Source organism: Oryctolagus cuniculus, chromosome 1 (genome assembly GCF_964237555.1).
Source record: "Oryctolagus cuniculus chromosome 1, mOryCun1.1, whole genome shotgun sequence".
Taxonomy (NCBI): Eukaryota; Metazoa; Chordata; class Mammalia; order Lagomorpha; family Leporidae; genus Oryctolagus; species Oryctolagus cuniculus.
In genome coordinates, this window is record NC_091432.1 from 109,093,388 (window position 1) to 109,114,303 (window position 20,916).

Sequence of the window (20,916 nt, forward strand, 5' to 3'; positions counted from 1 at the left end):
TATAGTCCTCTTCCACCAATCCCAACTCTGCTACCCACAAGCTGAGTACGCTGCTCTCCTCCAATCAGGAGCAGGTCCTACAGTTTATTGGTTGAACTGGAGGCAGCTGCGTAGAAGCTGTTTCCCTTCTCAGCGCCATATTGTGGGAGAGCAGATGCATAGAATAAGTCTTAATTCCAGTAACTCAGTCCAGTCCGGGTTGCTCCCCACACGCCGGTTTGAGTCCGAGCTGCTCCACTTCCAATCCAGCTCTCTGCTATGGCCTGGGAAAGCAGTGGAAGATGGCCCAAGTCCTTGGGCCCCTGCACCCATGTGGGAAGTCCAGAGGAAGCTCCTGGCTCCTGGCTTTGGATTGCTCAGCTCTGGCTGTTTCGGCCACCTTGGGAGTAAACCAGTGGATGTAAGACCTCTCTCTCTCTCTGCCTCTGCCCCTCTGAACTCTGACTTTCAAGTAAACAAATAAAATCTTAAAAAAAAAAATTATTCTGTATTTGAAAGGCAGAGTGACAGAGAGGGAGAGGGAAAGATCTTCCATCCGTTGGTTCACTCCCAGCCAGGTCTGGGTCAGGCTGGGTCTCGCACATGGGTGGCAGTGGCCCAATCTTTTACTACCTTTCCAGGAGCATTAGCAGGAAGCCGGATCTGAATTGGAGGGGACTCAGGCTTCCACATGGGATGCTGTGGCTTAGTGGCTTAACCGGTTGCACCACAACCAGGGGCCCTAGCTGGGCAGCTTTCATACCCCATGTGAGTTATGCAAACAGGAATTCTTTTTAATACAACACTTACAACAACAAATATTTGCTGAGCACCTATCACTAGGCCAAACCGTATGAATATCTGCCAGACTCTAAAATAAATTAGCAAGGTAAAAGCATTTTATGTGAGAACAAAATTATTTTGGGTTACGTGCCTCTGATAAAATACACATTTAATGCCACTTGACGGCAAAGGTGACCTGAAAAATAATTTGATAGATCTTGACCCTTAAGGCCCCAGGAATTTTTGTCAGCAAAATTACCCGTCTCCCTCCCGCTCCTCCCTCTCCCCATCAGCGTCAGACGCCCGGAAGGTTCTGCTGATTCACAGCTTGGGTCGGAAAGAAGGCCCCCCTCAGGGTCAGCCCGCCCCCCTCAGGGTCAGCCCGGGTTTGCCGCTGCGTTGCTGTGCCCCTAGAGATCCCGCGTTTCTCTAGCGTTCAGCATGTAGTGCTTTCGATATCGACTTTGTTTTCCCCGAAAACGGGCAGATCTTTAAGAAAAAGGCTGGGAGTCGCTCTTCCCTATGCTGTCGTCTCACCCTGTATATTCATCATAGAAATAGAGATTGCCTCATTAACCTCGGGGTCCTATTTCCCTCCCACTTCAGCAATATGGTCTATTCCATGGGTGGAGAAGGAGGCCAGGTTGCAGGGGTGGGAAGGGAATGGCGTCAGTGTGAGGTCACGCTACATTGTCCCGAATGCCATCTGCACACCGCCGCGACATGAATGCAAATGCAGGATGGAGGGATGCAGCTGGAGGGAAGGCGGAGGCCCGAACGGCGCACCCTACGAGCAAAAGGAGCGCAGGGGCGAGAACAAAGCGGGGAACCTGGCGGGGCGTGGCAGGACACCTGCGCGCGAGCCCAGCGCGCCGGCTGACAGGGAAAGTGCGGCGCAGGGGCCACGCAGAGGCCGGGCGGGATGGGGGCGGGACTTCCGGAAGCCATTTGCCTGAGTGGCAGGGGAACCGGAAGTGGAGGCGCTGCTGCTGGTGCTGGGGCCCGAGGAGGGACGCGCCGGAGCGGGGCCGCCGGGACCGAGGGAGCGACAGACGCGCCACCCGCCGACGCCGCAGCCGCTTGGGGCCCACACGGACCCTCTACCTGAGTGAGTGCATCCAGGATCGCGGGGAACCCGTGGCTTAGAGGTGGGAGTTGGAAGGGGCTGCGAGGGGTTATTGTGAGAGGCCCTCGGCCGCCCCTCCCCCACCCCGTCCCCTCCCCCCGCCCGCCGGCCCGTGGGGGGCCTCGCGCGCGCCCTCTCGCAGGCCCGGCGTTGATCCCCGGCCGCTCGTGTCGCTCGCCCTCCGCCGAGACCCTTTCTTCTAGCACCGCAGCCCCGAGCCCGTCGACTTTTCCTCAGCCGCTGGCCGGCGCCGCACCCCGCCTTCGCCTTGGAGCAGCGGCGTGACGGGGCGGACCGCGCTGGCCGTTCCCCTGCCCCGCACCCCCCGGAGGAGGCCTCTCGGCGCCCTCGGGTCCCTTCGGCCGATTGTCCGCTCCTGCAGGCACGCTGGTTGAGCAGCTCTGGCGGCTCCAGCCCCAGCGGAGCCTTTTCCCTCCATCCCTGAGCCTGCAGCTCCGAGCCGCCTCTCTGGCTCGCCTTGCGCCTTGTCGCAGTTACTCCGTTATTTTTTTACCGAGCGTTCTTCCGTCTCCTTTACAACTCTTGAGAAACTCCTGTTACGGATTCGGAAGGTCCATGTCAGGGTTCGGCAGGGGCTACTTACTTCCTGGAAGGCGGCTGAGTCCAGCATCTCATTTTAGGGATGAGGCCCCGAGAGGCTGGTCCTTTGCCCAAGGTCAGCCAGCTCGGTTGCACCTGCGGCGGTGGTGGGGGGAGGTTTGGGGGCGGTGTTTTCCAGAGGCCTGTCCGTTTACCAGATGAGGTCTTTCTGGTGTGGATGTTTGGTGCATCCGTTGTGTGGTGACTCATTCTGCTTTCCATAGCTCCCAGGCCAGTGTTGCTTTTCATCATTGATATGCAAACCGTAAGGAAAGTGAGCACTTAAGCCTCGGCCTCTTTGTGGCGCCTACCCTGAAATTGTAGGACCGCATTTTGTGCACCCTTAGAATGGGGCTGAGGAGTGAGTGAGAAGCCAAGATGTGTGGAGTCAGGAAAGAGCAAATAGGATTGCCTTGGGAAGGCTTGCGTTGTTGGGTTCTTCGTGGCACCGCGTTCTGACATAAAGGTTGCCTCCTTGTGGGGGAGCAGGGGAGGAGTAGGAAGTCACTGTGGTTTAATTTGTTGGCTCGGGGATTTGATAATAAATTATGGATGTTCTCTACCCCGGACCCACCCACCAGTGCACTGAGCCAGCATATTCGGGAGTTGGCCCGCCTCCCTCTCCAGAACAACCCTATCAGCTCCCCCTGACATTAAACGGAGAGTTTGGGTGTGGATGCAAACGGCCTAAATCTTTGAATTCTTCCTTTTCTGTCTTCCTCCTGGTCCAAACTAAAGAAGCTCCCAACTCAGCTCGAGAATTTTTAATTCTTTGTTGTCGGCACTAGCTTCTGCTTACATACACTACACTTCGCTGGTGGTACATGCAATTGGGAGGTCTGGTGTTGTATTGTCATAGCCCAAGTTAAGTGGAGATGTAAAATGCAGGGAAATTGTGCCAATCACTTCTCATCTTCCAAGGCAGCTCATTTAAATGGGCAATTAAAGCTTCGCTGAAATATGGCTTCTTGTGGTAAATTAACAAAATTTTTGTCTTTGGACCCTTCATCTTCTCTGTGTTGTGTTTTTCTAACTGAGCCTGCTGTTTGTGCAATCTCAGACATCAGTGACTTGCTGCATGGGGAGATTATTATGAATCAGGAAGGTGAGATGGGAGTCACATCCCTCCCTCTTGGTACTTTGTTTTTTTCACTTTTCCACTGTTCTGAAGATGGCCATGTTACAGCATTGCCCTCTATGTGAGGCAGGAAACCCAAAGTCAGCCAGATTTTTGTGACCTACCACAAGCTTCTCTCTGGCTAACCCTGGATTATTTATTTTAGCATAAGAATACAACATTTGGGGGCCAGTGTTGTGGCACAGCAGATTAAGCCACCACTGGCATCCCATATGAGCACCAGTTTGAGTCCTGACTCCTCTGCTTCTGAGCCAGCTCTATGCTGATGTGCTTGGGAGAACAGCAGATGATGGCCCAAGTGCTTGATCCCCTGCCACCCACATTGGAGACCCAGATGGAGTTCCTGGATCCTGTTTTTGGCCTGGCCCAGCCGTGGCCATTGAGGTCACTGGGGCATGAACCAGTGGATGGAAGATATTTCTCTGTCCCCCCTCCACTCCTGTAACTCTGCCTTTAAAATAAAATAAATCTTTAAAAAGAATACAACATTTTATTTTCTCTAACTCCTAGAAAAATTGAATCCTCCAGATGCATAGTCCCCTAATTTGTGCATATCTAGAGGAGATGGCCTGGGTTTGTGGATCAGCTTTTCTTTTCCTGGTATTTAAAAATGTTACCAAGTCATAGGCATCAGTAAAACTGAAAGCTACTTTGTACTGTAAGATTTAGATTTGGAAAATAATACAAAATCCAAGTGTCTGAAGGCACAAAGAAGCTAATTTTCACTCAGATGCTATGCCCTTATAGGGAAAGAGGAATGGCCTTGTTTTCGTAGTTAAAAGGGGGAAAAAGACTACTTAATTGGGAATATTTTGTGAGCTTTTCCTAGTTCCACTTGCCTTGTAGTATTAGATAAGGAACATCTTGTTCTTCAGTTTTTCTGTCCATATGCCCTTTTTTTGTCAAGAAATTTAGGATTGAGATGGAAAAGTGTTTTGCTCAGAGTATAAGAATGTCATTAAGATTGGGTAGTATTAATAGAAAACATAGGTGAGGCAATTTAGTAAGTTAGAATTTACACTGTGTAAGATTAACTTCATAGTCTATATATGAAACATGAATTTGTGTGAAGACTTAGATCCCACTCCCAAAATACCTTGTGTACATATAGATGTTCCAAGATCTGAAAAAAATCTGAAATTTGACACACTTAGGTCCCAAACATTTTGAATAAGGGATCCTCAACCTGTCCTGGGTTCAAGTCGCAGCTCTCTTACTTACCAGCTGTACTGGCATGGAGTAGATTCCTTAGATGTCTTTGAGCTTTGGCTTTATTTATTTATTAAATATTTATTTATTTACTTACTTAGAAGAGTTACAGAGAGAGATCTCCCATCTGCTGGTTCACTCCAAATTGCTGCAACACCAGGGAATGGGCTAGGCCAAAGTCAGGAACTCCATTCAGGTCTCCTACGTGGTTGGCAGGGGCCCTAAGCACTTGGACCACCTTCCTCTGCTTTCCCAGGAGCAAGGAGGTAGATGGCAATAATAACTAAGGCTTACATGGGATTGTGGTGTTGCAGCTGTGTCACAACACCAGCCCCTCAGTTTTATTTATTTATTTATTTTTAAAGGTTTATTTTATTTACTTGAAAAATAAAGAGGTAGAGACAGAGAGAAAGGTCTTCCATCCACTGGTTCACTCCCCAAATGGCCGCAACAACTGGGACTGGGCCATTCCAGAGTCAGGCACCAGGAGCTTCTTGCAGGTCTCCCACACAGGTGCAGGGGCCCAGCACTTGGGCCATCTTATTCTGCTTTCCCAGGCCATAGCAGAGAGCTGGATCGGAAATAGAGCAGCCAGGACATGAACTGGCTCCCATATGGGATGCCGGCACTGCAGGTGGAGGCTTTACCCACTTTGCCACAGTACCGGCCCCAATAAATATATCTTTAAAAAAAAAAAAGTAGAGTCTAGGGGCCAGCATTGTGGTGTAGCGGGTTAAGCTGTCATCTGCAGTGCTGACATCCCACGTGGGCACCGAGTCCCTGTTGCTGTACTTCCAGACTCAGAAGAAGCTCCTTGCTTTGACCTGGCACAGCCCTGGCAGTTGTGGCCATTTGGGGAGTGAAACCAGCCTGTGAAAGCCTACCCCCATGCCCACGCCCACCCCACCCCCCCGTCTCTCCCTCTCTCTGTAACTCTCCCTATCAAAATGAATAAAATAAATTTTTTTTAAAAAAGTAGGATATAGACAGACACCCCCAGTGGTCATAAAATTGTGCATTGAAATGTAGGAATGGGCCGGCACTGTGGCGCACCAGTTAAAGCCCTGGCCTGAAGTGTTGGCATCGCATATGGGCGCCGGTTCTAGTACCGGCTGCTCCTCTTCTGATCCAGCTCTCTGCTATAGCCTTTGATAGCAGTAGAAGATAGCCCAAGTCCCTGGGCCTCTGAACTCGCATATGGAGACCCGGAAGAAGCTCCTGACTCCTGGCTTCAGATCGGCGCAGCTCCGGCCATTGCAGCCATCTGGGGAGTGAACCAGTGGATGGAAGACCTCTCTCTCTGTCTCTACTTCTCTGTAACTCAAGTCTTTTTTTTTTTTTTTTTAAGATTTTATTTATTTATTTGACAGGTAGAGTTACAGACAGAGAGAGAGGGAGGCAGAGAGAAAGGTCTTCCATCTGCTGGTTCACTCCCCAAATGGCCGCAATGGCTGGAGCTGCGCCAATCCGAAGCCAGGAGCCCGGTGCTTCTTCCTGGTCTCCCATGCAGGTGCAGGGGCCCAAGAACCTGGGCCATCTTCTGCTATCCCAGGCCACAGCAGAGAGCTGGACTGGAAGAGGAGCAACTGGGACTAGAACTGGTGCCCATGTGGGATGCCGGCGCCACAGGTGGAGGATTAACCTAGTGTGTCATGGCACCGACCCCCTGTCTTTCAAATAAATAAAATAAATCTTTAAAAACAGAAATGTAGGAAAAAAATTAGAACTTTATTTTTATTTATTTATATTTTTTTTTTTGACAGGCAGAGTGGACAGTGAGAGAGAGAGAGGAAGGTCTTTCTTTGCCGTTGGTTCACCCTCCAATGGCTGCCGCGGCCAGCACGCTGCGGCCGGCGCACCGCGCTGATCCGATGGCAGAAGCCAGGTACTTCTCCTGGTCTCCCATGGGGTGCAGGGCCCAAGCACTTGGGCCATCCTCCACTGCACTCCCTGGCCACAGCAGAGAGCTGGCCTGGAAGAGGGGCAACCGGGACAGAATCCGGCGCCCTGACCGGGACTAGAACCCGGTGTGCCGGCGCCGCAAGGCGGAGGATTAACCTAGTGAGCCACGGCGCCGGCCAGAACTTTTTTATTTTTAATATAATAGTGATAATTTAACATACATATTAACAGTAATTCACATATTTATGTACAAATATGTGTATATTGAGAAATTTCAAATAGATTCTAAGACATTGAACATATTTAGACCCCACTAATCTGAGCCATCCTTCAATCATTTGCTTTACTTTATTTTCTGCTTTTCTATTAGATATTCATTTACCCTCTTTGTATCCCCATTGTGAGAAATCTACCTTGTGAGACAGGCCACCTCATTTTGTAGTCAGTGTTAGAAATTTGTCCTGCTGGGGCCAGCATTATGGCATAATAGGTTAAGCCACCACCTGCACGTTTGAGTCCTGGAGTCCTGGTTGCTCTACTTCCAATCCAGCTTCCCTTCTAATGTACTTAGGAAAGCAATGGAAGATGGCCCAGGAGCTTGGGCCTTTGTATCCACATGGGACTCTTGGCTTCAGCTGGGCCAGCCCTGGCATGTATGGTCATTTGGGGAGTGAACCAGTGGATGGCGGATCTCTTTCTCTCTTTTCCTTTCTCTGTGTAACTCTGACTTTCAAATAAATAGATAAATATAAAAAAATTCATTAATGAGCTCTCAATCTACTTAATATAAGTCTTTCAATTAACTTTTGCCTCACTGATACCTAACATGTTAAGCATTTCTTCAGGTAGGAGAATAAGTGAGGCTATAACTAATGAAATGACTGGATTTTAACAATCTGTTTAGGCCGGCACACCGGGTTCTAGTCCCGGTCGGGGTGCCGGATTCTGTCCCGGTTGCCACTCTTCCAGGCCAGCTCTCTGCTGTGGCCAGGGAGTGCAGTGGAGGATGGCCCAGGTGCTTGGGCCCTGCACCCCATGGGAGACCAGGATAAGTACCTGGCTCCTGCCATCGGATCAGCGCCGTGCGCCGGCCGCAGCACGCCGGCCGCGGCGGCCATTGGAGGGTGAACCAACGGCAAAAGGAAGACCTTTCTCTCTCTCTCTCTCTCTCTCTCTCTCGCTATCCACTCTGCCTGTCAAAAACTTAAAAAAAAAAAAAAAGAATCTGTTTAAAAAGGTGGGAACTAGACTTTTTCATTTAGTCAATAGAAAATGGAGTTGTATTTTATATTTCTTCACAGAAAAAGTTCTTTGCCCCTTGTGTGTCTTAAGTCCAGGAAGAGCTTTTTGATCTGTATGAAAAGAAGGTACTTTTAAGATTCATTTGTATTAAGGATCATGTCAAATTTAACCTCAATAGCCAAAACTAAACTTAGACTCAAAGAAACTCTTATATATGAAGTATAGAATATGGTGCCAGCACCTGCACGCCGGTATCCTTTATAGGCCCCAGTTCAAGTCCTTCCTGCTCCACTTCCAATCCAGCTCCCTGCTAATGCATCTAGGAAAGCAGCAGAGGATGGTCCAAGTGCTTGGGCCCCTGTACCCACGTTGGGGACCCAGACGAATCTCCTGGTTTTAGGTTTTCGATCAGCTCAGCTCTGGCCATCGCAGCTTTTTGGGGAGTGAACCTGCAAATGGAAGATCTCTGTCCTCCCCTCTAACTCTGCCTTTCAAATAAATAAATCTCTTTTTTAAAAATGTAGAATGTTTTATTGATTTCAAAACAAAAGCAAAAAAACTCCAAACTGTGTATTTTTCTTTTTTAAGATGAATGAAGGACAGAGATCTTCCATCTTCTGGTTCACTCCCCAAGAAGCCGTTATGCCTGGGACTGGGCCAGGCAGAAGCCAGCAGATTCATCCGGGTCTCTAATGTGGGTCCAGGGCCATCTGTTGCTGCTTTCCCAGGCCATTAGTAGAGAGCTGAATTGGAAGTGGAGCAACCAAGACTCCAACCGGTGCCCATTTGGGATGCCAACTTCGTAGTCAATACCTTAATCCACTATGACACAACACCAGCCCCCTTTTATATGGCTATCTTTTAGCACGTTTAGTCATTTTCTTTTTCCTTTATACATCTTCAGTTTTTCTGTGCTTTAGATAATGAAACCCCAAACAGATTCTGTAGTCTGATTCGAGCCATGCAGATTCATCTTGAAGTTCTTTATGATTTCTTATATTTTATGTTGTTATACTTAGTTCCATGTTGCATGTACCTTCTGAGTGAAGTGATTAGATAATATGCTCCTTTAGGGAGTCAGTGTGAATTAATTTATGATCAGTGAGCCAGATGTGATGTTACTGAGGTCAGACAAACCTAATTTCAGACCCCCTTCTGTCTGCGCATATTGCTTCAGTTCTCTGATTGTTTTCTTCCTTTTGTAGTACTTGAATCAGATATGGGGTTAGCCCTGAGCCTGATTATTTTTATTAGACCTAGTGTCATTTGTACTGAGTTCCATCTGTTTACTTCTGTAATTTGTTTTTTCATGATGGTATGCTTTCATTTCTAAGGCTTGGTACTTGGGATTCTAAAAAACTGTCTTGGAAATCCAGTGTGTTTTGTGTACTCAATGTGAGAGTGTGTGTGTTGAATGAATATAATTTAATCTTTCAGAGAAAGTTTAACTGTTTGGAGGATAGCAAGAGAAATAAAACCATTGCTCATAGAGAGAATGTTATCTTTTACTCTAAGCAATAGAACTCCACTTTTTTTTTCTTTTTCATTGTTTGCATTTAGAGCCTGATGTATTCTCAAGAGTTGGTTGAAAATAGTTTGGCTTCTTACTTGTCTTTTTAGAAGGCTAGTGCTTCTAATTTTGCTAAATTTTGCTTATTCCTTCTTCCCCACTATCTCATCACCACTAAATTTTTTAGTGGAGGGGCCAGCACTGTAGTGCAGTGGATTAAACCTCTGCCTTCAGTGCCGGCATCCCATATCAGAGCACCAGTTTGAGTCCCAGCTGCTCCTCTTCCAAGCCAGTTCCCTGCTGACACACCTGGAAAGAGCCAAGGATGGTCTGAGTGCTTGGGCCCCTGCACCCATGTGGGAGACACAGATGCAGTTCCAGGCTCCTGGCTTTGGCCTGCCCCAGCCCCAGCTCTTGCAGCCATTTGGGGAGTGAACCAGAGAATGGAAGATCTCTGTTTCTGAGTCTCTGTCTCTGTCACAGTACCTTTCAAATAAACAAAATAAATCTGTAAAATAAATGTAAGTGATTTGTCAAAAATATCTAGTAAACGTTTGTCAAAGACCAGTGCCAAAACCTGTGATTAGATTTTATAGTAATTGATTCTATATTTATCTGTGAATTTTAGTAACCTGTGGATTCTAATTGCTGTAGTATATATCTTTTTAAGATTTATTTTATTTATTTGAGAGGCAGAATTACAGAAAGAGGGCAACACAGAGAGATCTTCCATCCACTGGTTTACTCCTCAGATGGCCACAACATTCGGGGCTGGGCTGTGCTGTGCCGAGCCGGAGCCAGGAGCCAGGAGCTTCATTCAGGATTCCCACATGGGTGGCAGGGGCCCAAGCATTTGGGCCATTTTCCACGGCTTTCCCTGGCACATTAGGAGGGAGCTGGATCGGAAGTGGAGCAGCTGCCACTTGAACTGGCACCTATATGGGATGCCAGCACTGTAGGCAGGGGCTTAACCTGCTACACCACAATGCCAGTCTCTATAGTAATTCTTACATGTGTAACTCCAGCAGTCTAGAAGGTGGTAATACAGATTTCATTGTATTATATAGGTATCTAATTCCTTGTGTGCTTTGGTATTTACAGAAACATACAGTCATGAAAAACTAATGTAGGTATAATATATGTATCAAAAGCAGATTTTAGGACACAGTTAAGACCTGTTTGGAAGTTTAGTGATGCTGTATTTATGAGACTGAAGTGGTCATGTGTGGGATTCATCACTACTGAAAATAAACCCTAGTTTTTTAGTTTCTAGGCTAAATGACAGTGAAACAAATGGTTATTTAAAACCTGTCATGTAGTATTTAAGTAAGCGGTTAACGAACATTATTATTAAATGAAGCATAACATAGACAATTTTCCTCAGGTGTAGAATGAGCCAAGGAGACTCAAACCCAGCAGCTATTCCACATGCCGCAGAAGATATTCAAGGAGATGACAGATGGATGTCTCAGGTAAGAGGAAGTGCATGTATACTACTTACATGAGATGAGTCTGAAAATTTTTAGAGCCTTTTGACCAAAACTGCAAAGGGATGGTTATAATACTTGTAACTAACAAACTTAATTACTATAAATAAAAATCTAACATTAGAAATATCATACCTGATCCCCATTCTGTTGGAGTTGAGGATGTTCATATAACTTGGTAATTGTCCTCTGGCTAAGATAATTTTTTTAGGATTTTTATTTCGAAGTAATTTCCAAGTTGCACAAATGTTATAATTTTAGAAAGAACTCTTGACATCCTTCACCTAGGTTGATCAGTTGTTAACAAATTGTCACATCTGCCTAGTTAGTCCTTCTATATCTATTTGTGTATGTATAAACTGACATCCATTTTTTTTTCTGAACGTTTGAGAGTAAGCTGCAATCATCATTCTCCTTTACCACTCAGCTTTTTTAGCATATTTTCTAAGAAGAAGGACATTGCTTATATAACTTTAGGATAGTTGTTAAAATCAAGTAGGTTAACATTGGTATAATACTATTGCCTAATCCAAAACCATGATCAGATTTCCCCAGTTGACTCAATGATATTTATAACAATTTTCTTCTCAGTCCAGAATCACATTACATTCAGTTGTTGTGTCTCTTTTTTTCTCCCTTTAATCTGAAACATTTCTTGGCCTTTGTTTCTCATATGAAGGTATAGGCCATTTAATGTGCAATGGCCTTCTGTTTGGATTTATTCCTTTTCTCATAATCAAGATTGATACTGTGTATTTTTTTTTCCAGGCTATCAATAAAATGATGTGTCTGTAGCACATCACCTAGAAGGCACATGATGTTGGTTTATCTCGTTGGTAATCTTAACTTAGATTGCTTGGTTGAAGTGGTATTGGCTACAACCAGTTCTTATTTATTATAGTATGGATTCATGGATTCTTATTTTATTTTTTGGTTATAATTCATTACCATTCTTACTTTGAAGCTCACATTTTCTCAGTTAGCAAGTGGGATACCTTCTAACTGACCTTTTTGTCATCTTGATGGATTTCATAATTTTCTAGCACTTTATTTCCATCTTTAATATTATTAGCTTTCTTTTGACAAAATGTTATATACTTAACTGCAACTAATTTAATCTGTTTCCAACCATATTACCTCCTCAAAATAACAGGTTCTGTATAACTAATTAAGTCCTCAAAGTTTAATGTGCTAGTGGATTATGATTCTATTAAAATCCTCATAATTGGATAGTATTCTCTGTGTTTGTTTGTTTGTTTTTTTTTGTTTCTGTTTTTTGTTTTTTCTTTTAGCTTTACAAATTCATCTGTCAACTAGCTTATTTTGAGTGGCACTATTTTTTTGAACTGTTTTTTTCTCTTATGGGTCAGTTACCTTGGTTATACTTACTAGGTTACATTTTTTAAAAAGTTAAGGGAGCTGGCATTTGGAGCAGCAGTTAAAGATCCCCTCATCCCATGTCAGAATGCCTGGCTCTGCTGTCAGTTCCAGCTTAAGCCTTGAGTCTGGAATTCCACTCCAGTTTCCCTGGTGGATGATAGGGGCGCAAGTACTTGGACCATGTTCTGCTTTCCCAGGCTCATTAACAGGGAGCTCGATTGGAAATAGATCAGCCAGGACTCAGACTGGCACTCATATGTGCTACTGGCATCACAGGTGGCAGCTTAATTTGATGCGCCATGCCACTGGCCTCAGTTTTCATTCTTTAAATAGCACCCACTGCTATATATGAAAATACCACATTTGATTTGCTCATTTTATCATTGATGGCCATTTAGGCCATTTTTACCTTTATTAAAAGTATTAACTAAACCTGGCTGCCTTGGTTGTTCCTTACTTGTTAACAGAATTTATATAATGAACACTGGCTGAAAAAAAGATAGTTATGTTAGAAAAACAGATCTAGATATTGAAATAAATTGTTTTAAAACTTATCATGATAAGAATTAAAATATAAGATAGTTCTAAATCTTGGTTTCTAAATACTGTGTCCAGTGAAAGGAACTGGGAGTCCTTGAAGAATTGGTTGATTCTACAGCTGAAGCATGGAAAAATAAAAGATGAACTTAGCCTATATTGTAATAAAAGAAAATAAGGAAGAAGAGGGGAGAAAGGTGGATAAGAATGTCACTAGCAAGGTGTCTCCTGTGATGTATGACATAGAGGGTATCTGAAACTGGTTCATCTCATTGATGATAATTTTGATCTCTTGGAACCAGCCTGAAAGAGCACCCAAAATGTGACACTAGAAAAGTTGATAATATCATATTTTTGGCTTATAACCCAAAGAATGACTTAGATGCTCGTGAATCCACACTTCCATAAATACATAATTGAATGAATAAGCAACAGGGATAAGTTGCATCTAAATATATAAAATGTGAGTTTTTTTTTTTTTAAGATTTATTTATTTATTTGAAAGGCAGAGTTAGAGAGGCAGAGAGAGAGAGAGAGAGACAGAGAGGTCTTCCATCACTCTCCAAATGGCCACCAGAACTGCGTCGATCTGAAACTAGGAGCCAGGAGCTTCTTTTGGGCCTCCCATGCAGGTGTGGAGACCCAAGGGCTTGAGCTATTTTCTACTGCTTTCCCAGGCGATTGAACAGAGAGCTGGATTGGAAGAGGAGCAGCTGGGACTAAAACCAATGACCATATGGGATGCTAGCACCGCAGACCGGGACTTTAACCTGCTGAGCCACAACGCTAGCCCCTAAATATGTGTTTTTAAGTTTTACATATGTATGTATACTTGAGAGAGTCAGAGATTACTTCTCTCTATTGGGGTACTCTCCAGATGGCCACAATAGCTGGTACTGGGCCAGTCTGGAGTCAGGAGCCAAGAACTCCATCAGTCTCCCATGTGAGTGGTAAGTTCCCAAGCTTTTGAGTCATCATCCTCTGCTTCCCAGGCACATTAGCGGGAAGCTGGATCAGAAATGGCAGTAGGACATGACCACAGATAACTGCAGTAGGGGATATAGCTGTCCCAGTTGGGGTCTTAACCTGCTGTACCACAACACCTGTCCCATTTGGAGAATTTTACTTACTGTGGAAGGAAAAGAGGAAAAGAAAACCATCAGTAGACCTCTCACGATAATCACTACCAAAAGCAGATCCACTGAAGAATATGAAAATTGGTGGACACAAGTGTTTGGGCCATAGTTAGGATACCACTTAGGGTGATGCCTGTATCCTGAATCAGTTCCTGGGTTTGAGTCCTGGCCCCACTTACCGTTCCAGCTTCCTGTTGGTGAACACTCTTGGAAGCAGTGGTCATGGCTGAGGTGACTGGATTTCTGCCACTAAAGTGGAAGGCCTGCATTGAATTCCAGGTTCTGACTGGTATGACCTAGCTCTAGCTGTCTTGGGCATTTGCGTAGTGAACCAGCAGATGGAGGATCTCTTAGCTCTTTGCCCTTCAAATAGTGATAAATAAATAAAGTTTGTAAAATATGTCCCAGAATGAACATTTTTAAAAATTAAACTGGTAGATGTAACGTTAAGGAGAAACCATACAGTATTTGCCCAGCCTCAGAGGATGTTCCTCTGCATTACTTTGGTGATTTTACATACAGCCGTATACTTCTTATGTTCCTGCTTCTAGCAGATGCAGCTTAATTTTCCTCACCTTTAGTGTAGACTGGTTTTTGTTTATGGCTCCTAACAAACAGAATATGAAAAATAACGTTTCATTGGAGAACCCTGGCAAATGATCAGTGTCAACATCATTATTAATAAGTCACAGTGATACCATGTACCTGCTGAAAGGATGCAACAAGGAGGGCATATTATCTCTGTGGCAGTCTTTAAAAAAAAAGATGATGATCTTAGTCTGTGCTTGAGGAAAAATCAGACCCAAATTGAGGGCTTCTATAAACCACCTGACCAGTACTCATCAAAGATGCCAAAGATGGATGCCAGTTCAAGTCCCAGGTGCTCCACTTCCAATCCAGCTCCATGATAATTTGCCTGGGAAAACAGCAGAAGATGGCCCAAGTGCTTGGGCTCCTGCACTTACCTGGGAGACCTGGAAAAGGCTCCTGGCTCCTGGCTTTGGGCTGGCCCAGCTCCTGCTGTTGTGACCATTTGGGGGCTGAACCAGCAGATGGAAGATTCTCTCTCTTTCTGCCTCTCCCGCTCTCTTTCTGTAACTTGACCTTTCAAGTAAATAATTAAACCTTCAAGAATAAAAAAGGTTGGGGTACAGCGCTGTGGCGAAGTGGGTTAAATGCCCTGGCCTGAAGCACCGGCATCCCATATGGGCACCGGTTCAAGACCTGGCTGCTCCACTTCCGATCCAGCTCTCTGCTATGGCCTGGGAAAGCAGTAGAAGATGGCCCAAGTCCTTGGGCCCCGGTACCCACGTGGGAGACCTGGAAGAAGCTCCTGGCTCTTGGCTTCGGATCTGCGCAGTTCTGGCCGTTGGGGCCAGTTGGGGAGTAAACCATTGGATGGAAGACCACTCTCTCTCTCTCTCTCTGCCTCTCCTCTCTCTGTGTAACTCTGACTTGTAAAAAAAATCTTTAAAAAAAAAAAAAGAATAAAAAAGATGTCAAACTGGAGTGGGTATTTAGTCTAATGGTTAAGACTATGTCCTGTATTGAAGTACCTTGGTTCAGTTCCCAACTCTAGTTCCTGAATTCAGCTTCCTATTAATGGAGCCCCTCAGAAGCAGTGGTGACAATGAAGTAATTGGGTTCCTGCTACCCATTTAGAAGACCTGGATTACATTCCTGGCTTTGGCCCAGCTCAGTCCTGTCTATTGTGGGCATTTGGGAAGTGAACCAGTGGATGGGCGTTCTGTCTCTGCTTCTCAGATCAGTTTTTAAATAGTCAGTCATGAATGACAAAGACCATGAAGCTGTCCCAGATTAGAAGAGACTGAGAAGACATGATGGCTAAATGTAACATGGTATCCTGAATTGGTTCTGGGAACAGAAAAAGGATATTTCTGGAAAAATTGGTGAAAGCTAAATAAACTAGTTGATAGTGTTTTTCAATATTACTTTATTTCTGATAAATGTATCATGTTTATGGAAGATACTAACTATGAAGAAAGTTGAGTGGTATATGGAAGTACTCATACTTATCTTTAAAACTCATCTATAGATCTAAAATTATTTTGGGGCCAGTGTTGGGGCATAATGGATAAAGATAATACCTGCAGGCCGGCACCGCGGCTCAGTAGGCTAATCCTCCGCCTTGCGGCACCAGCACACCAGGTTCTAGTCCCAGTCGGGGCGCTGGATTCTGTCCCGGTTGCCCCTCTTCCAGGCCAGCTCTCTGCTGTGGCCAGGGAGTGCAGTGGAGGATGGCCCAAGTGCTTGGGCCCTGCACCCCATGGGAGACCAGGAGAAGCACCTGGCTCCTGCCTTCGGATCAGCGCGGTGCGCCGGCCGCAGCGCGCTGGCCGTGGCGGCCATTGGAGGGTGAACCAACGGCAAAGGAAGACCTTTCTGTCTGTCTGTCTCTCTCACAGTCTAACTCTACCTGTTTAAAAAAAAAAAAAAAAATGCCTGCAACACCCACATCCCATATGAGTGCTGGTTCACGTCCCAGTTGCTCCACTTCCTATCTGGCTCCCTGCTAATGGGCTGGAAAAAACAGCGGAAGATAGCCCCAGTGTTTGGGCCCCTGCCCCACCATGTGGGAGACCTGGAAGAAGTTTGGCTCCTCGTTTTAGCCTGGCCATCTGGGGAGTAAATCAACTGATGGAAGATTTCTCTGTCTCTGTCTCTGTCTCTCTCTCTCTCTCTCAAATAATCTAGGGACTTGTGTTGTGGCCTGATGTGTTAAACCACTTTGCAACTCCAGCATCCTAAATGATCTGTAGTTTTTAAGTCCTAGCTTTTCCACTTCTGAGCCAGCTCCCTGCTAGTGCATCTGGAAAAACACTGGAAGATGATTTAAGTCCTTGGGCTCTTGCGCTCATGTGGGATACCCAGATGAAGTTTCTAACTCCTGGCTTTTGCTCTCTGTAACTCTGCCTTTCAAATAAATATTTTAAAAGAAATCTTTTCAAAAAATTATTTCAAAGTAAAACTTTTTTAAAAAGGAAAATGTAAAACTGTCATGATTAAACCTCTCTAAACCCTTTGTGGTACCTGTGAAGTAACCTTGTACAGGGAATTTGTTCCAGGACTCCCCTAAATACTAAAATCCATGAATGTTCAAGTCCTTTATATAAAATGTCACATTTAGGGCCATTGTTGTGGCATAGCAGGTTAAACTACCACTGATTGCAACATCAGCATCCCATATTGGAGTGCTAGTTTGAGTCTTGGCTGCTCTGCTTCTGATCTGCCTCCCTGCTAATATGCCTGGGAATACAGTGAAAGACAGCCCATTACTTGGGCCCCTGCACCCACTTGGTAGACTTAGATGGTATTCTGGTGCCTGGCTTTGGCCTGGCCTGGCCTGGCCTTGGCCATTATAATATTTGGAGATTGAACTAGTGGATGGGGGATCTCTTTCTGTTTCTTTATTTCAGATAAATAAGATAAATTCTGATAAATAAAATGGCATAATGTGCACATCCTCTTGTATACTTTATATTGTTTGTTTGAGAGGTAGACACACATACACAGCTCTCATCTACTGGTTCACTCCCCAGATACCCACAACAGCCAAACTGGGATCCAGGAACTCAATCTAGGTCACCCATATGTGAACAGGAACCTAATTACTTGAGCTGTCACCATTACCTCCCAGGGTATGTGTTAGCGGAAAGCTGGGGTAAGGAGCTAGAACTGGGAATCAAATCCAGGTATTCTGAAGTGGGATGCTGATATCTTAACCACTAGACTGAACACCCACTCCAAATAGTAATCCTTTAGTATCAATATATAGTTAGTGTTCAAATTCACTGTCTAATTTTATTTTTTGTGGTGCTTCAACTGTTTGACCTATAAAATCAGAGTACCTGGATTCTATACCCAGTTCTGACTACTGTCTCCAGCTTCCTGTTAATACATACCCGAAGAGGCAGCAGATGATGGCCCAAGTATTTGGGTTCCTACCACCCATATAGTATTCCCAGCTCTGGGCTCTGAGCCTGACCGAACCCCAACTGTTGTGGGCATTTGGGTAGTGTACCGATGAGTAGGAGCTTGCTTGCTCTCTATGTGTCATAAATAAAACAGCAGAACAAACATTAAGAGTTACACACTGAAGTTTTTAAAGGATTTTTTATTTGATAGATGAATAGAATAAATCTCATTTTCAGTTGTATCTTGTGCCTTTAAAACTGAGAGGCATTCCAGGACTTGGTTACTGTTTATAAACCTGGTTTCCACTGAACAGTATTGAGTCCTTGTTTACTAAAGTCTCACACTTGGAAGTTAACAGGCATTTTCAAAGTCCATATTTAAAACACCCAAATAAAGTACATGGATCTTGATTGGATCCTAGTTCAAAAAAACAAGTAAAGGGGCAGACATTTGATCTAAAGGCTAAGCTACCAGTTGGGACACCCACATCTCAGTGCTTGGATTTGAATCTCAGTGATGTTCCTGTTTCCAGCTTCTTGTTAGCATGCATTTTGGAAAACAACAGTGGTTGAGTCCCTACCACCTACTTGGGAGACCCGGATTGATCTTTGACCTGGCCCAGCCCCAACTATTATGGGCATTTGGGAAGTGAACCAGTGGGTAGGAGCTCTCTCTCTGACTCTCAGCTGAATAAATGAAATAATAATTTAAGAAAAAGAGTGGTCTGCACAGTGGGTTAAACCACTGCCTTCAGCACTGGCATCCCATCCCATATGGTTGCTGGTTCGAGTTCCATATGTTCCACTTCTGATCCAGCTCCCTGCTAGTGGGTCTGGGAAAGCAGTGGAAGATGACCCAAGTGTTTGAGCCCCTGTACCCATGTGGGAGACCCAGATGAAGCTGGCTTTGACATGGCCTAGCCCTGGCTGCTGCAACCATTTGGAGAGTGAACTAGCAGATGGAAGATCGATCTCTCTGCTCTCCTCCTCTCTGTAACTGCCTTGCAAATAAATATTTTAAAAGTTCTCAAAGATGTAGCAGTTTATTTAACTTTGGAACAATTGGAAAGAATAAATATGGATTTAATATTGGATGTTACAAGATTGTCAGGTTCTTAGATATGGTAGTAGTTTATGGGTTTTTAGAAAAATGTCATTAATAGGCCGGCGCCGTGGCTCAATAGGCTAATCCTCCACCTTGCGGCGCCGGCACACCGGGTTCTAGTCCCGGTCGGGGCGCCGGATTCTGTCCCGGTTGCCCCTCTTCCAGGCCAGCTCTCTGCTATGGCCAGGGAGTGCAGTGGAGGATGGCCCAGGTGCTTGGGCCCTGCACCCCATGGGAGACCAGGAAAAGCACCTGGATCCTGGCTCCTGCCATCGGATCAGCGCGGTGCGCCGGCTGCAGCGGCGGCCATTGGAGGGTGAACCAACGGCAAAGGAAGACCTTTCTCTCTCTGTCTCTCTCTCTCACTGTCCACTCTGCCTGTCAAAAAATAAAAATAAAAAAAAAAAAAAAAAGAAAAATGTCATTAATAGATGAATGCTGAAATAGAGATGAAGAATCAGTCATTTTTGCAAGTTAGCTTCAAATGGTTCAGCAAACGCATACACAGAAATAGAAATAAAGCACAGGAGGAAGGCTTTGGCCCAGTGTTTAAGACACCTTCATCCCAGGGTCTGGGAATGTGGCATAGCGGGTAAAGCCACTGCCTGTGACACTGGCATCCTATGGATGCCAGTTGTGTCCCAGCTGTTCCACTTCCAATCCAGCTCCCTGTTAAATGGACTGAGAAAAGCAGTGGAAGACAGCCCAAGTGCTTGGGCCCTACCAGCAATGTGGGAGACCCAGATGAAGCTCCTGGCTTTGGGCTGGCCCAGCCATAGCTGTTGCATGCATCTGGGGAGTGATGTGAGATTCTGTCTTTCAAATAAATAAATCTTAAAAAAAAAAAAAAAAAAAAAAGACACCATCATCCCATATTGCAGTGCCTGGGTTAAATATCAGTGGGACTCCAACTTCCTGCTAATGCAGAAGACAGTGATGCTAGGTTCCTACTACCCACATGGCAGACCTGGATTGAGTTCCTGTTCCCAGCTCCCAGCTTTGACTTCTGCCCCAACCAGGGGGCCCTTAAGGTCATTTAGGGATTGGATCAGGATTAGGAGTACTTTGATCTCTGCCTGTCAAATAAAAGGAAAACAGGTCACTAGCATTGTGGTGCAGTGGGTTAAATCACCACTTGGGATGCCTGCATCCCGTATTGGAATCCCTGGTCTGAGTCCTGGCTACTTAGCCCTCTCTATCTGGCTTCCTGCTAATGCACCTGGGGGCAGCAGATGACGGCCTGAGTACTCACGTTCCTGCCACCCATGTGGGAGATCTAGATAGAGTTCCTGTACTCTGGCTTCAACTTGGCCCATCCCTGGCTTTTTTGGGCATTTGGGAAGTGAACCAGTGAATGGAAGATCTCTGTCACTATGCCTTCCAACTAAATAATTAAAATCCTTAAAAGGAAACCTGGGAAAATTTTATTCATTGTAGATGTATAGGTATTTGTTGAACTTTTACAACTTTTCTATATACTTGAAATTTTCCTAATAAAAATTTGAGGAAATGATACACTTTTTAAAATTTATTTTATTTTATTTTATTTTGACAGGCAGAGTTAGACAGTGAGAGAGACAGAGAGAAAGGTCTTCCTTCCGTTGGTTCACCCTCCAAATGGCCGCTGCGGCTGGCACGCTGAGCCGATCTGAAGCCAGGAGCCAGGTACTTCCTCCTGGTCTCCCATGCGGGTGCTGATAAACTTTAAACTATGTTAAGTGTATTTTTGTATTCTGGTTTTCTTGAACATGTTGAAGTGATGAATATGGTAAGAGTAAGAAGAAAATTCTAACAGTTAATTGCAGAATGAGAATAATAAGCTTTACAGAGAGCCCCCTCCAGAAAGG

At 45.1% G+C, this 20,916-nt stretch overlaps 1 protein-coding gene and 1 long non-coding RNA gene across 4 annotated transcripts in view; both read left to right on the plus strand.

Moving 5' to 3' along the window:
- The first annotated feature begins 1,705 nt into the window (after nucleotides 1-1,705).
- The window catches only part of PAFAH1B2 (platelet activating factor acetylhydrolase 1b catalytic subunit 2), a 33,161-nt gene continuing 13,950 nt past the window's right edge, over nucleotides 1,706-20,916 (plus strand). The window contains exons 1-2 of one of the 3 annotated variants that reach the window (XM_002708388.5): nucleotides 1,706-1,870; nucleotides 10,874-10,961. In XM_002708388.5, the coding sequence (XP_002708434.1) occupies nucleotides 10,881-10,961 (81 nt within the window). In that variant the 5' untranslated portion in view covers nucleotides 1,706-1,870; nucleotides 10,874-10,880. Of the gene's footprint in view, nucleotides 1,911-1,995; nucleotides 2,565-10,873; nucleotides 10,962-20,916 lie in introns of those variants that run through there. The other 2 variants (XM_008260907.4, XM_051848969.2) reach the window with 2 other exon arrangements.
- LOC138850681 (uncharacterized) lies at nucleotides 16,395-19,927 on the plus strand. Its single transcript, XR_011390780.1, has 2 exons — nucleotides 16,395-19,127; nucleotides 19,501-19,927. It is a non-coding gene; the product is annotated as an uncharacterized lncRNA (long non-coding RNA).